Source organism: Monodon monoceros, unplaced genomic scaffold (genome assembly GCF_005190385.1).
Source record: "Monodon monoceros isolate NGI ecotype Baffin Bay Population unplaced genomic scaffold, NGI_Narwhal_1 Super_Scaffold_21, whole genome shotgun sequence".
Lineage (NCBI taxonomy): Eukaryota > Metazoa > Chordata > Mammalia > Artiodactyla > Monodontidae > Monodon > Monodon monoceros.
The window spans coordinates 90,074,224-90,087,317 of record NW_021703778.1 but is presented as its reverse complement, the minus strand read 5'-3'; the positions used below and the strand labels follow the sequence as shown (position 1 = coordinate 90,087,317).

The window sequence follows — 13,094 nt, the reverse complement described above, 5'->3', positions numbered from 1 at the left end:
GGTTACAAAGTTTGGAAACCAAGAGATTAAGAAAACTCAGGCATGTAGAGGTGGTGAATGAGGAAGAATTAGACCTTTCTTGATGATCAGATTTTTAGGTCATAAAGCTTTGTTTGTGGTTCTGGTCTTGGTATAGCAAGGACTGACCTTAGAGAGGAAAAAAAATTTTTTTCCTCTATTCTGGTTGCTTAAATTGAGATGTCTCCTATCCTTGCCTTTCTGATAACTGGAAGAGAAAGGGAGGGTAGGAGTACCTGCTTTATACCAGGCACTGTGTTATTCAAGCTGCTGTTTGGACTTGGGTGCCCGCTGTTGGCTGTATTGTAATTGAGTCCTTTGGCTAGAGGCCTCTCATTGGCTCCCTTCTGGTTTGAGGTCTGGTGCCATCCTTACCTCTTCCTCCATCTGCACATGAAATCATAATCCCCTGCTTCTAACACTGTAGTTTTAGTTGCCTTGGAAATGGGTGTCAGCTGTCTGTGTTGACTGTAGGTTCTAATGCCAGCTGGATGTGAGCATGCTCTGACCAGGTGGGGTACTCTGACATTGGAAGACCCTCTGTTACTCTTTCTCTGCAACCATCTCTGTGAGGAGAGGTCAGAACGCATTTTTAGACCCATTTAAGCTACTGATAAGACCTGCTACTTTTTAAAAAGCATTAACGCTAGGAGGAGAGAACCCTGTTGCCCCTCTACTTCATCCTGTGCCCTTTGCCTTCTACCTTGGTTCTCAGACCTGTCCCTGATGCCTCCATGATGGCTTGGTGACTTCCCTGTGTGCTCTTTCAGAAACTGCAACATTCTGGTGGTTTTGGAGAACCTGAACTCCCTCCTTGGTCACCATGGTTTCTGGAACCAGACAGGCTTAGGTTTGAATCCTGGTTCTTCCACTGACTACTTACTTGACTCCTTCATAACTAAAATGGAAATAATACTAGTCCTTTATAAACTTGTCAAGAGTATTCAATGAGATGGTCTTACAAAGCGTTTAGCACAGTTCTTGGCGCAGAGTACACATTCAATAAATGGTATTATGGCTGTAGATCCTCTCTCTGCCCAAGACCTTTTGCAGCCCATGGGTGTGGGTATTCTTGTAAGAATACTCAGAGCATTGTTTTCTCCCTAGTCCCAGGAGGGGTTGAAATTTGGAAATAAAAAGGCAAAATGCTTTAATTGAATAGCTCCCCACCTGATTAATCACTAGAACCACCTGGAGAGCTTGTTGCCTCTCACTGTTGTGGCCTCTCCCATTGCGGAGCACAGGCTCCGGACGCGCAGGCTCAGCAGCCATGGCTCACGGGCCCAGCCGCTCCGCGGCATGTGGGAGATCCCGGGGCCCCGGACGGGCACGAACCCATGTCCCCTGCATTGGCAGGTGGACTCTCAACCACTGCGCCACCAGGGAAGCCCAGGAGAGCTTTAATATGCAGATTCTTGAAGCCCGCTCCATAGCTGTTGATCAAGAATCTTGCAGAGGCAGGGGATGGGTATAGGGTAGGGACTGCTATCTGAAAAAAACTTAAGTCCTCTGAGTAATTCTGTTGATCAGCCGGAATTGGGAACCTCTGTTCTCTAGTCTCCAGGGGCTTATGCTAAAGGATCTCTAAGGTCACCTCTTCCCAAGCAGTGGCAGACTCACCTTCCTTAGAAGCTAAGGCTATTTTAATCTCAGCACAGCAGAATTGGCTCAATTCCAACAAATCTTGATCTCTAGTGAGGGAACTTGGTTTTTCTGTCATACTGGAAGTTATTTGTTTCTGGGAGACTTCATGGTATAGAAAGTAGAACCATAAATCAGCCCCAGAAACCAGGAGCAGAGTAGAGAGGCAAGGTCTGTTCTACAGTTTTGGAGTGGCCATTGTGTCTCTTCCTGCCTCTGACCAGATGGCACTTTGGTCTCTGAAGGAGCAGGAGTGAGTGAGCTTGGGCATGATACCCGCTTCCCCCTCCCCCCTCCCAGAGCTGGTCACTGGGTCTGTGCCCAGCTGGCTAAGTCTCTGCACAAAGCCTCCTGGCCTTGGCTTCCTCTGTGGCTTTTGCATAAGTGGCAGTTCTCAGAATCTGGTGGAGGATCTGCTTTGTGAGATTAGAGTGTAGTGTGTGGGCAAGAGACAGGCATAGTTATTCTTAACCTGCAGGAAGGGAGGGAAGGGCAGAGGGGGCTCTGCCTCGGACAGGTCTGTGACATGCTTGTTTATAGAAATAGCAAGCCCATAGTTTGGCTGGAATGACTTATAACTCAGGTATTTATAACTTGTATTGAGTGGGATTAAGAAGTAGAGAAGGGGAGAAGGGGGAAGAAAGAAATTGGTGGCAACAAAACATGGCAACCAAAACAGAGATCGGCTTCCTCCCAGTTGCTGGGGTTTCTTTACCAGTTTGAGGTCAGCTAAATCCTAGATGACCCTGGCCTTTTGTGGCTCTGGCCCCTTAGTTTTCTCTCTCAAGGGAGCAGCTGCTTTCTTGCCACTGCAGACTCCCTGTAGTAGTCCCTCACACTAAGAAAGCAAGAACAGATTCGAATCGTGTATGCTGTGGGCTCAACAAGAAACCCTTCTCTAGCAGTGCTGTTGTCTTGTGTGTGTGTTGGCTCCACACACTGGATCTCTCATTGGCTGGTGCCTCTCCTCTAGCTTGTGGGCTGGTCAGATCTAGGGACTGGAGAGAGAGGTACCAGAAGAGTTTAGAAGGCCTTGCTTAGAGTTCCTGAGATCATGTGTTTAGGGGGTTGGGACTGCTGGGGACCCTGTGCTATGTTGCAGATGGCTTTGGACTCTGGAGAGTCCATTTCTTGCTTCTTCACTTCTTTTTAGCACTTACATTGACTACCCCATCCTTCTGGGAACTCTCCCCTTCACAGGCTTCCTGGTTCTCCTTCTCCCTTTCTAACTGCCTGAGCCCTCATCTTCTCCATACTCTAAAAATAGCTACAGCCCCATTTCTGTCCTCAGCCTCACTCTCTCTTCCCTCTGTCTTCTCCTGCCTCATTGTACTTTCAGTAGTGGTTTTCACCTCCTTGTGAATAATTCTTTTTTAAAAAAAATGTTTTATTTATTTTTATTATTATTGTTGTTTTGGCTGCATCAGGTCTTGTTGCGGCACGCAGGATCTTTCATTGTGGCGCGCAGGCTTCTCTCTAGTTGTGGCGCGTGGGCTTCAGAGTGCGTGGGCTCAGTAGTTGCGGCACACGGGCTCCCTAGTTGCGGCACGCAGGCTCTCAGGTTGTGGTGCGCAGGCTCAGTAGCTGCGGCGCGCAGGCTTAGTTGCCCCATGGCATGTGGGGTCTTAGTTCCCCAACCAGAGATCGAACCCATGTCCCCTGCATTGGAAGATGGACTCTTAACCACTGGACCACCAAGGAAGTTCTGTGAATAATTCTTTTTCTTTCCATAGATTTTTTAAAATTTATTTATTTTATTATTTATTTTATTTTTGGCTGTGTTGGGTATTCATTTGCTGCACTCAGGCTTTTCTCTAGTTGCGGAGAGCGGGGGGCGCTGCTCTTCGTTGTGGTGCATGGGCTTCTCATTGCTGCGGCTTCTCTTGTTGCGGAGCACGGGCTCTAGGCGCGTGGGCTTCAGTAGTCGTGGCATGTGGGCTCAGTAGTTGTGCCTCATGGGCTCTAGAGTGCAGGCTCAGTAGTGGTGGCACCCTGGCTTAGTTGCTCCACGGCATGTGGGATCTTCCCGGACCAGGGCTCAAGCCCATGTCCCCTGCATTGGCAGGCAGATTCTTAACCACTGTGCCACCAGGGAAGCCCCCGTGAATAATTCTTTTTTTTTTTTTTTTTAATGGTTTTTTTTTTGTAGTACGTGGGCCTCTCACTGTTGTGGCCTCTCCCGTTGCGGAGCACAGGCTCCGGACGCGCAGGCTCAGCGGCCATGGCTCATGGGCCCAGCCGCTCCGCGGCATGTGGGATCTTCCCGGACCGGGGCACGAACCCGTGTCCCCTGCATCGGCAGGCGGACTCTCAACCACTGCGCCACCAGGGAAGGCCCCGTGAATAATTCTTAAATATCTATTTCTAGTCCTCACCTCTCTCCCAAGCATCAATTCCATGTGTATGTTGCTAAGTTGAATGTTCTGTGGTTCCTACTAAATATTCCTGAAGCGACTTAGATTCAACATGTCTAAAACCGACATCATCGGTTCCCATCCTTCCCCCCTTTGTCCAGACCCAGGTCCTCTTCCTGATCATGGCAGCATTTCTTTTCATAGCACCTCCTAGTTCCCTATCTCTGAAGTTCAAAATTTGAGTCTTCTTTTTCCTCCAGAGTTGTACGGTGCCCCATCTTGCCAATTCTGTTTGCTTTGTCACTTTTTTCTTTGTCATTATTTCTTTTCTACTCTCACTATCTTCATGCTGGTCTAGATCCTTATTACCTCTCACCTGAACTGTTGTCATAGCCTCCTAATTGGGCTCCCTGCCTGTGCTATGTGTCTTATGTACATCATCACCAAACATAGCTTTGATTGTGTCCCTGGTTCGAAACCCTTCAGTGGCTTCCCAGAGCCTCCAGATGACCCCACTTAGTTTGGCAATCAAGGCCCTTCCCGGTCTGGTTATAGTCTACCTCTCCTGACCTAAGTCTCCTACAAAAGATCCTTGCTTTCACTGTTGCTCACCTACTCTGTTGTTTCCTTCTGTCGAACTCATTCATGCAACTTCTTCTACTGAGAATTCCTTTCTCTGTATTTCCATCTGTCAAAATCCTATCCTCACTGCAAGGACCAGGCCACATTCCATCTAGTCTTCCAGGAAAGCTTCATTGTTTCCCTTTCTTTATCCTGTTCAGAAATCATCTCTCTTCCTTCTTTTTGAGCACTTTATATCTTTCTTATGACCCTCATCACATACTGGATTACTTTGTAGTATGTCATTCATCTTCCCTAATGGATTTTGAGGACCCCCATAGCATCCCAGTGACTTTCAAACATTTTTGAGAACAACTCACATTAAGGAATACACTTTACATTGTGACCCAGGGCGCACACACACACACAAACACACCCCTGAAATAAAGTTTCACGTTCAGTACTTACCATTATTACTACATGCCATGAGATCTATTTTTTGTTCTATTTTAGTTATTCATAACCTATTAAATCAATTTCAAATCCCATTAATAGGCTGCAATCCGCGTGTTGGAAAATACTGTTCTATCTAGTATGAACGAGTAGTCCCGTCTGTCGCCTCTGAGCCACCTGTTTTTTCCATCTACTTTAATGAGAGCCAGAAGAGCTCTTAAACAGTTGGCTTTATTCTTTCCTTCTCTCTTGGGAATAGGCTATTATGAAGTTATCCCTTTATCTCATTACAGTGAGGGATGATTTTGCTTTCCTTCTTTCTCTTAGGAGGATACAGTACTGCCCTGCCTAGTGCATGTTGGGAGGGGTGGGTATTCAAGCCTTCCTTTGCAGTGTGTCTGTAGTAATTCTGCCCTCCTGCAGCCTTGCTTCTGGGGAAAGATGACACTCTCTTTCAGGTTGGTGTAGGCTTTCCCCCATCTCAACACTCTCCACCTGTCCAAGGAAAAGCTGGGTCACAACTCGAGTATTCTCCCTGCTTCTAGGCTGTGTTGCAGATGTGGAGATCACTGCAGAGTACAAAGTGGGTACCCTTGTCTTAATTCTGAGTTTTCATTGTGCATGATGTTCCTAGAACTGTGGATGTATCAGGCTGCCAGCTGCCTGTAGCAGTTGTATCCCAACTCACCAGCCAGAATCATTTACCTGGACTGGTGTGTTTTTTGGACTATATTTCATTGGCATTTGGGCCATGAGGATTTGTAACTGAAGTTCCTGTCAGAACTTGGAGCCCCATCCCTGACTTTGAGGACAGCTATTTTCTCATAGGGCCTCTTCCCTGCCTCATTTTCCTCAAATGATGCTTGAGGCCAGAACTCTCATACTAGTGGGCTTGCTTCCTTATGAAGAGAGATGCTGTAGTATACAGGAGGGGCTAGGTTATTGGTTGCCAAGGTGTAGTCACAAAATCCCTGGGGTCCCCAAAACCCTTTTAGGTGATCTCTGCGATCCCCTCTTTTCCAATTACATATCCAAATGAGGCCAACTTTTTTTTATCTTCACCTAGAATAACATATCACAACAGATTGAATGCAGATGCAGTTATGAGAATCCAGCCGTTTTCTGTTAAGCCAGACGTTAAAGAGATTTACGAAAATGTTAAACAGTGCCACTCTTCTCACTAAATATTTTTGGTTTTGTTTTGGAAACTAGAGTTACTTTTAATAAAAGTGTTAACATGTAATGGGTTTATTATTAGTTTTGAATGAATTAAATTTATTTAAGTATTTCCATTGTAATTTCTAATATAGTAAATATTGGTAGATATAACTTGTATAAATGAAAGCTCTTTGAGGTCCTTGATAAATTCTAAGAGTGTTAAGAAACCAAAGAGTGTAAGAGACCAAAAAGTGTGAAAATTGCTGGGCTAGGTCATGCTGTGGTAACAAATCACCTCAACAACTCCATAACTTAACGGATAGTTTATTTCTTGCTCATCCTTTTGTTGCAGTGTGGGTCAGCGCAGGCGCTCTGTTCATCAGAGTTACTCAGGGACCCAGGCTGAGGGAGCCCTATCTCATCCCCTGCTGCCACACTTAGCAGTCAGGAGAAGGGATGTGTGCAGTGGTCCTTGAAAACTTCTGCTGGAAGCAGCGTGTCAGAGCATCATAAACATGTGCAGCCTCATAAGCTCTTAAGTGAGAAACATAAATCAAATAAAAACACAGATTCTTGAGATCTCTGTACCCCTTCCCCTCACATTGCTGGGTCAACGAGTGTCAACGAAGTGGCTTTAGGATAAAGAGAAGTCAGGGATGTGAACTATAGAAGGATGTTGCTCATGAGGTGCTGAGCTCCACACCACATCCTGGACCATATTTTTTCTCTCTTTTAAACATTTACTGTGCAATATTTAAGACATACAGTAAAGACACGTGGAATAATAGAGTGAACCATTGTGTGCCCACTGTCAGCTTAAGAAACAAAATGTTACCTGTACCATTAACCTCCCTTTATGCTTGTCCTCATCTGGATGTGGTCTTTCTGTCACAACCAGTTTTATTTCATTTTATTATTTTTTTTGGCCACATAGCTTGAGGGGTCTTAGTTTCCCTGACCAGGGATTGAACCCGGGCCACGGCAGTGAAAACGCCTAACCTCTGGACCTAAGAGTCCTAACCACTGAGCCGTCAGGGAATTCCCACACAACCAGTTTTAGATACTTCGTGGAGAACAACTTTACTGGCTTGAAATACCCCAGTTTTCTTGTGCTTCCCACCTCTGTCCTTTCACTGTTTCTGAAGCCTCTGCCATGCATTCATTTATTCATCAAATATTTATCAAGTGCCCATTTTGTGCCAGGCACTGTTTAAAGTGCTAGGGATGCATCAGTGAGGGGTAACAACTTAGGCCTTGCCCTCAAGAAGCTCATATTCTGGTAGAGGAGACGGACAGTAAGTATGTGGACAAAGATATACTCAATGTTGGGTCATTCTCTGACTCTAAGTACAATGAAGAAAAATAAAGCAGGATAAGTTGGGTATAGAGTGATAGCAGTAAAGCCGGTCTGGAAAGCCTTCCCTGTGGAGAAGACCTTTGAGCAAAGACCTGAGTGAATTAGCTGTGTGAGTAGTTGAGGCAAGGGAGTTTTAGTGGGAGGAATAAAAAGCCTATGCAGAGGACCTGAAGCTAGAATCCACTTGAGGTGCTTCAGGCATCAGGGTGGTTGAGGTGGAGTAAGTGAGGGCGAAGTGGAGGAAACGAGGTCAGAGAGGCAGCCAGAGGCCAGGTGACTTAGGGCCTTCTAAACCGGGGTGAAGAATCTGGATGGGGAGCCATTGGAGACTTTTGACCAGCATAATGACATGATCTCCTATATTTCTTGAAAGAATCACTGTGGCCTGCCATGTTGAGAAAAAGAAAAGACTATAGGAAGCAAGGCCTGAAGCAGAGGGAACACATGGGAGTTACAGCCATAGTCCGAGGGAGAGAGAAAAATTGCTTGAGCTTAGCGGTGCGTTGGTAAATGTTTACATGCTCTCTGAGGGGGAAGAGGGGCCCTGATTTGTAGCGTTGTCTGATTTCATGGCGTAAGTGCTCCCACCATGGTGGTTTCAAGCTACCAATGTGCTCTCATTGAATGTGGAGCTGGGAAAAGAGGTGCACAGTCAGCTGTCCTGAGCCAGCGTGAGCCAGCTGCAGCACACCACTACTTGAACTTGGGCACTTTTAGCCCGGGGTGGGTTTGCAAGGGGGTGTCCAGGTTTGTCTCCATTTCTTAGGGTAGATGGAAGCTGTACCACCTTTTTGGAAAGAATATGGAGAGGGTTATGAAAGAGAGTCAGTTTATGAAGCCCATCGTGCAGGAGCCTTGCAGGACAAGCCTAGACGTTGGAGGCCTTGCAGGAGCTCTGGACTCTCAGATCCTTTGAAAGTGGAGCTCAGCCCCAAACCTCCCTGCAAACAGGAAGCTGGTTTGAGTTAGAACATAAAATAAAACCCAGCTGATGCCCCTGAATGTTTTTCCCCTGCTCTTCCCCCTCCACAGAGTCAAAGGAAACTGCCTTTTTTTCCCTTGGATAGCTGCTCAGAAATCCAGAGGAAGCCAAAAACTGTAAATCCTTTGAAAATCATCCAAGTTTTGAGCCCAGGCAAACTCCTGTCTGTGGGGTTTCCTAGCCCGGATGTCTGCTCCACTGTGGAGAGTCCTAGGAGGAAAGTGACAGGCACAAAGATGCCAGGGACCAGAGATGAATCCCATGCCCAGGGGAGAGATGGTCCTTAGCAGGGTTTCGCAAACTGCAGCTTCCAGTCCACCTGTAGGTCATGAAATCAATAAAGTGGGCCATGACCAGAATTATTTTTTTAATGAAATAGAATATAATAGAAATTGGAGTTTATCACATGCAATGAGAGTAAGTATTTTTCTGTGAAACTTTTATTTCAGTTTTATGAGCATGTACGTTTATACTGGATCAAGATATAAAATGTGTCTCTTACTATGGGTCGTGGTCAAAAACGTTTGATAAACACTGGTCTTTCGTCTCTGAGTAACTCACATCTCCTTCCTGCTTTAGATTGCTGTTGAAAACTCCAAGCTAGTTCCAGAATTAATTCTTTGTGGAACTGGATCATCTACCCACAAAACACCTACCCAAATTCCTGTCAGAGAGAGAAGGCAAGCTGAGAACCCACAGACTGGTCTGATTCTTTGGGACCAAAGCTGAAGCATAAGGGAGGGATTGATGCAAATATGAATCCAAAGGATTTGCCTGAAATCAGATTAGCTTGAAGAGAGTAGGAGTTGAGTTGGCCTTTTAGCTCAGTGCTTGCTTTGGTGACCTTTCTCATCTATGTGGGTAATGCTGGCCTCAGGCTCCTCTTTCTCTCTTCTCTGCAGTAGGCAGTTGGTGCAGCAGGAATGTTCCTGAGTACCCCTCCCTCGGGGATAGCCAGAGGCACTGTGCCAGGATAGGGTGTGGTGCCCCGAACTGAGTATCTCCCGGACTTCCCCAGGGTTATTTTGTGCTCTCCAGTTAGTGTGCAGTGCTCAGCCCTTTCAGAAAGGTGAGTGGGTGCCGGAGAAGGGGGAGGGGGTCATTAAGCTGAGAAAAAGTATGGAAAGAGGCATAAGTTAGGGCAGAATATCAAGAATGTATAGAGTAGGCTAAAGTTAGTTTATCCCCCACTAGGTTTAGTGCCTCAGAAAGGCCCAAGGGTAGCTGGCAAGTTTGGTGCTTGCCAGGTGGTTGTGGGTAGGTGTGGTGCCCTGGAACTAAACTGCCTCTGTCAGTGAGTAGACACATGTTGGAATTCCTGGTCCACATCCCCAAGAAGCACAGAAGACTCTTGGGGACCTTCCAGGGTAATAGCTTTAACTACAACATCCCAGGGGACTTATTTTGGTCTCTGGCCACCTCAGGGCATTTCATTCCAACCTAATTCAAACTAAAATGGTCCTTGGAGATTGGAATTTAAACAGGCCCTCTAGAAGCACTTGGAATTCTCCAGTTGGGAGAGTAAGAGAGAAGGAGAGATCCTAAAACTACTGTAATTGACTATGGGCTTCCCCTCTCTAGATACCGGCCTGGACTGGGAGCAGACCACAGTGCCACTGATACAAACACCCCTGAAGTGTTTCTGGTTCACATCGCCCTCGTAAGGCCCCCAAGACTCTCTTAGCAGAGTACACTCCAGCCTGTTTACATGGCCATCCTGCATTCAGAAGCCCCCCTGTCTGAGCCAACGAAGACCGAGGACATCCCTGAGGAGGGCCAGTGCAGGGAGTCCAGACAGTGCTAGAGGAGACTGGACCAGGAGTGACATGCAAGACATTTTATAGCAGTGGGTGAGGGAGTGACGAGGTTACAGGGCAGTCTGAATCTTACGTGGGTCATCTAGCAGAAAGATCAGGGAACTAATTTGAGGTTAGTCCAGTATGTCCCAGGGCCTGCAGACAGTGTGGGGTAACAACAGTGATGAAGAGAGTGATGGTGAATGTCTCCCATGGCCATGCCCTCTCAGAATCTCTGAGCACTTTACGTATGTTTCCCTTTCATCTCTGTGGGAGTTGTGGCTTAATAATAATGATTAGAGTACTCTGAGCGTCTGTGCTTTGCAAAACACAGCATTAAGCCATGTCTCTGCCTCCTAGGCTTCGAGTCTGTTTGAACTGGCAGACATCTGATGGAGGGGAAGAGTGTGATGGAATGCATAGATCAGGGATATTATGAGTCACCTAATTGTTACCTAACATTCTTCTGGCTCTTGGAGATCAGAGTGGCCTTTGTTTCATGCCTGCCAAGGTACGAAGATCAGTGACCTCTCCTGAGTCTCATAGACCCAAGAGGCCAGTCTGGGGACCCAAGACTTTATCTTGTAAATGGAGCCTTCCTGGATTGGGAGAGTTCTTGTCCCTCTGTGGCCATGAGCTGAGTTTTAACCACTTCATTTTCTTTTCTATGGGCCTAGCAGTTTGATCACTGTTAAAAGCTGGTGATGTGTACTGGCTTTTTCCCATGTGATCAGGGGGCCTATGGCCAGATCAGGACCTGGATAAGTCAGAAGACAGAGCCATCAGGAAACAGTCAGCGTGGAAGAAGGTCCCGGCTACCTTCAACTCCTCCTTCCCAGCCCCACTCCATCCATAACATAACACTTCTCTGTCTTGCTCCAACAGGTGACCTTGGAGAAGGTGCTTGGAATAACAGTGTCTGGAGGCAGAGGACTTGCCTGTGATCCCCGATCGGGTTTAGTTGCCTACCCAGCTGGGTAAGTGTCTTGGAAGTGGTCTTATTGCATGGAAGTTTATAGCTATGCTAAACCAGTTGGAGTGGGCAGGGGTTTTCTGGTATCTTCTGGGAGATACATCCAGGTTAATGTTTTGGTGCCATTTTTATAAATGACGTACGGGGCCACATAAAGGCTCTTTGTTGACTGTTGTCTGTGTTGCCATCCCGTCCTGCTTTTTGACCACCCACACCCACCCACGCATATAGATTCACACTTTGTATTCACACAGCTCCCAACACCATCTTCAATATCTTTAATATCTACCTTTTAGTCATTTTTATTTTTATTTTATTTTTTAAATTAACAAAAATATTTTATACTGGAATATAGTCGATTTACAATGTTGTGTTAGTTTCAGGTGTATAGCAAAGTGGTTTAGTTATATATATATCTATTCTTTTTCAGTTTCTTTCCCCATATAAGTTATTACAGTGTATTGAGTAGAGTTCCCTGTGCTATACAGTAGGTCCTTGTTGATTATCTATTTTATATATAGTAGTGTGCGTACGTTAATCCCAACCTCCTAATCTATCCCTCCCCCACTCTTCCCCTTTGGTAACCGTAAATTGGTTTTCTAAGTCTGTGAGTTTGTTTCTGCTTTATAAACAAGTTCATTTGTATCGTTTTTTAGGTTCCATGTATAAGTCATGTCATATGATATTTGTCTTTCTCTGTCTGACTTACTTCACTTAGTATAATAATCTTTAGGTCCATCCATGTTGCTGCAAATGGCATTATTTCATTCTTTTTAATGGCTATGTAATATTCCATTGTGTAATATATGCACACAGCTCCCAACACCATCTTCAGTATCTTTAATATCTACCTTTTAGTTGTTTTTCAAAACAGCTTTATTGAGATGTAAGTCACATACCATGCAATTCACCCATTTAATATGTATAATTCAGGGACTTCCCTGGTGGTCCCATGGTTAAGACTTTGCCTACCAATGCAAGGGGTACGGGTTTGATCCCTGGTTGGGGAGCTAGGATCCCACGTGCCTCATGGCCCAAAATCCAAAACATAAAAAAAAAAAAAGAAGCAATATTGTAATATGTGCAATTCAGTGGTTTTTAGTGTATCCACAGAGTTGTGCAGCCGTCACTACGATCAATTTTAGAACATTTTCATCACCCCAAAAGGAAACCCCACACCCATTAACAGTCACTCTCTATTTCCCCTCAAGGCTCCCAGCTTTTAGGCAGCCACTAATCTATTTTCTGTGTCTATATATTTGCCTGTTCTGAACATTTTATATAAATGGAATCATATTTTTTGTGAGTGGCTTTTTTCACTTAGCATGGTGTTTTCAAGGTTCATACATGTCGTACTGGGTATCAGTACTTCATTCCTTTCTATGGCCGAGTGACATTCCATTGTATGGATATACCACATTTTCTCTGTTAATCAGTTGATGGGCATTCGGGTTGTTTCCACTTTTTGGCTGTTATGGATAATGCTTCTCAGAACATTTGACTGCTCTTGTCACGTTGAGAGATGTCAGTGCCATGGAAGAGAGGAAGGGTTCCAGCGCTGGTGTTCTTCTTTCCCTTGCAGCCTTTTCACTCCTCTGCTCCTACTGATGAGAAACCCCCAACCATAGTTGCTTGAAGCTTCTGCAGAAGTGTTTCTTTTGGAGGCTTGGAGCTTTTCCTGCTTCTGGTTCTCTTTCTCTGTCTGTTCTCTCTGGTTCCCTGTTCCTTGCTGCTGGACACAGGAAAGTGAAAATGGGAAGGCCACTGCTCTGCCTCTTTCCCCACCATCAACTTGGGAATG

The 13,094-nt window shown here is 45.6% G+C and overlaps 1 protein-coding gene across 1 annotated transcript in view; it reads left to right on the top strand.

Moving 5' to 3' along the window:
- MAPKBP1 (mitogen-activated protein kinase binding protein 1) overlaps positions 1–13,094 on the top strand; it is a 52,244-nt gene that overhangs the window by 13,296 nt on the left and 25,854 nt on the right. Inside the window, exon 3 of the mRNA XM_029238769.1 lies at positions 11,206–11,297. Within this exon, the coding sequence (XP_029094602.1) occupies positions 11,206–11,297 (92 nt within the window). The remainder of the gene's footprint in view (positions 1–11,205; positions 11,298–13,094) is intronic.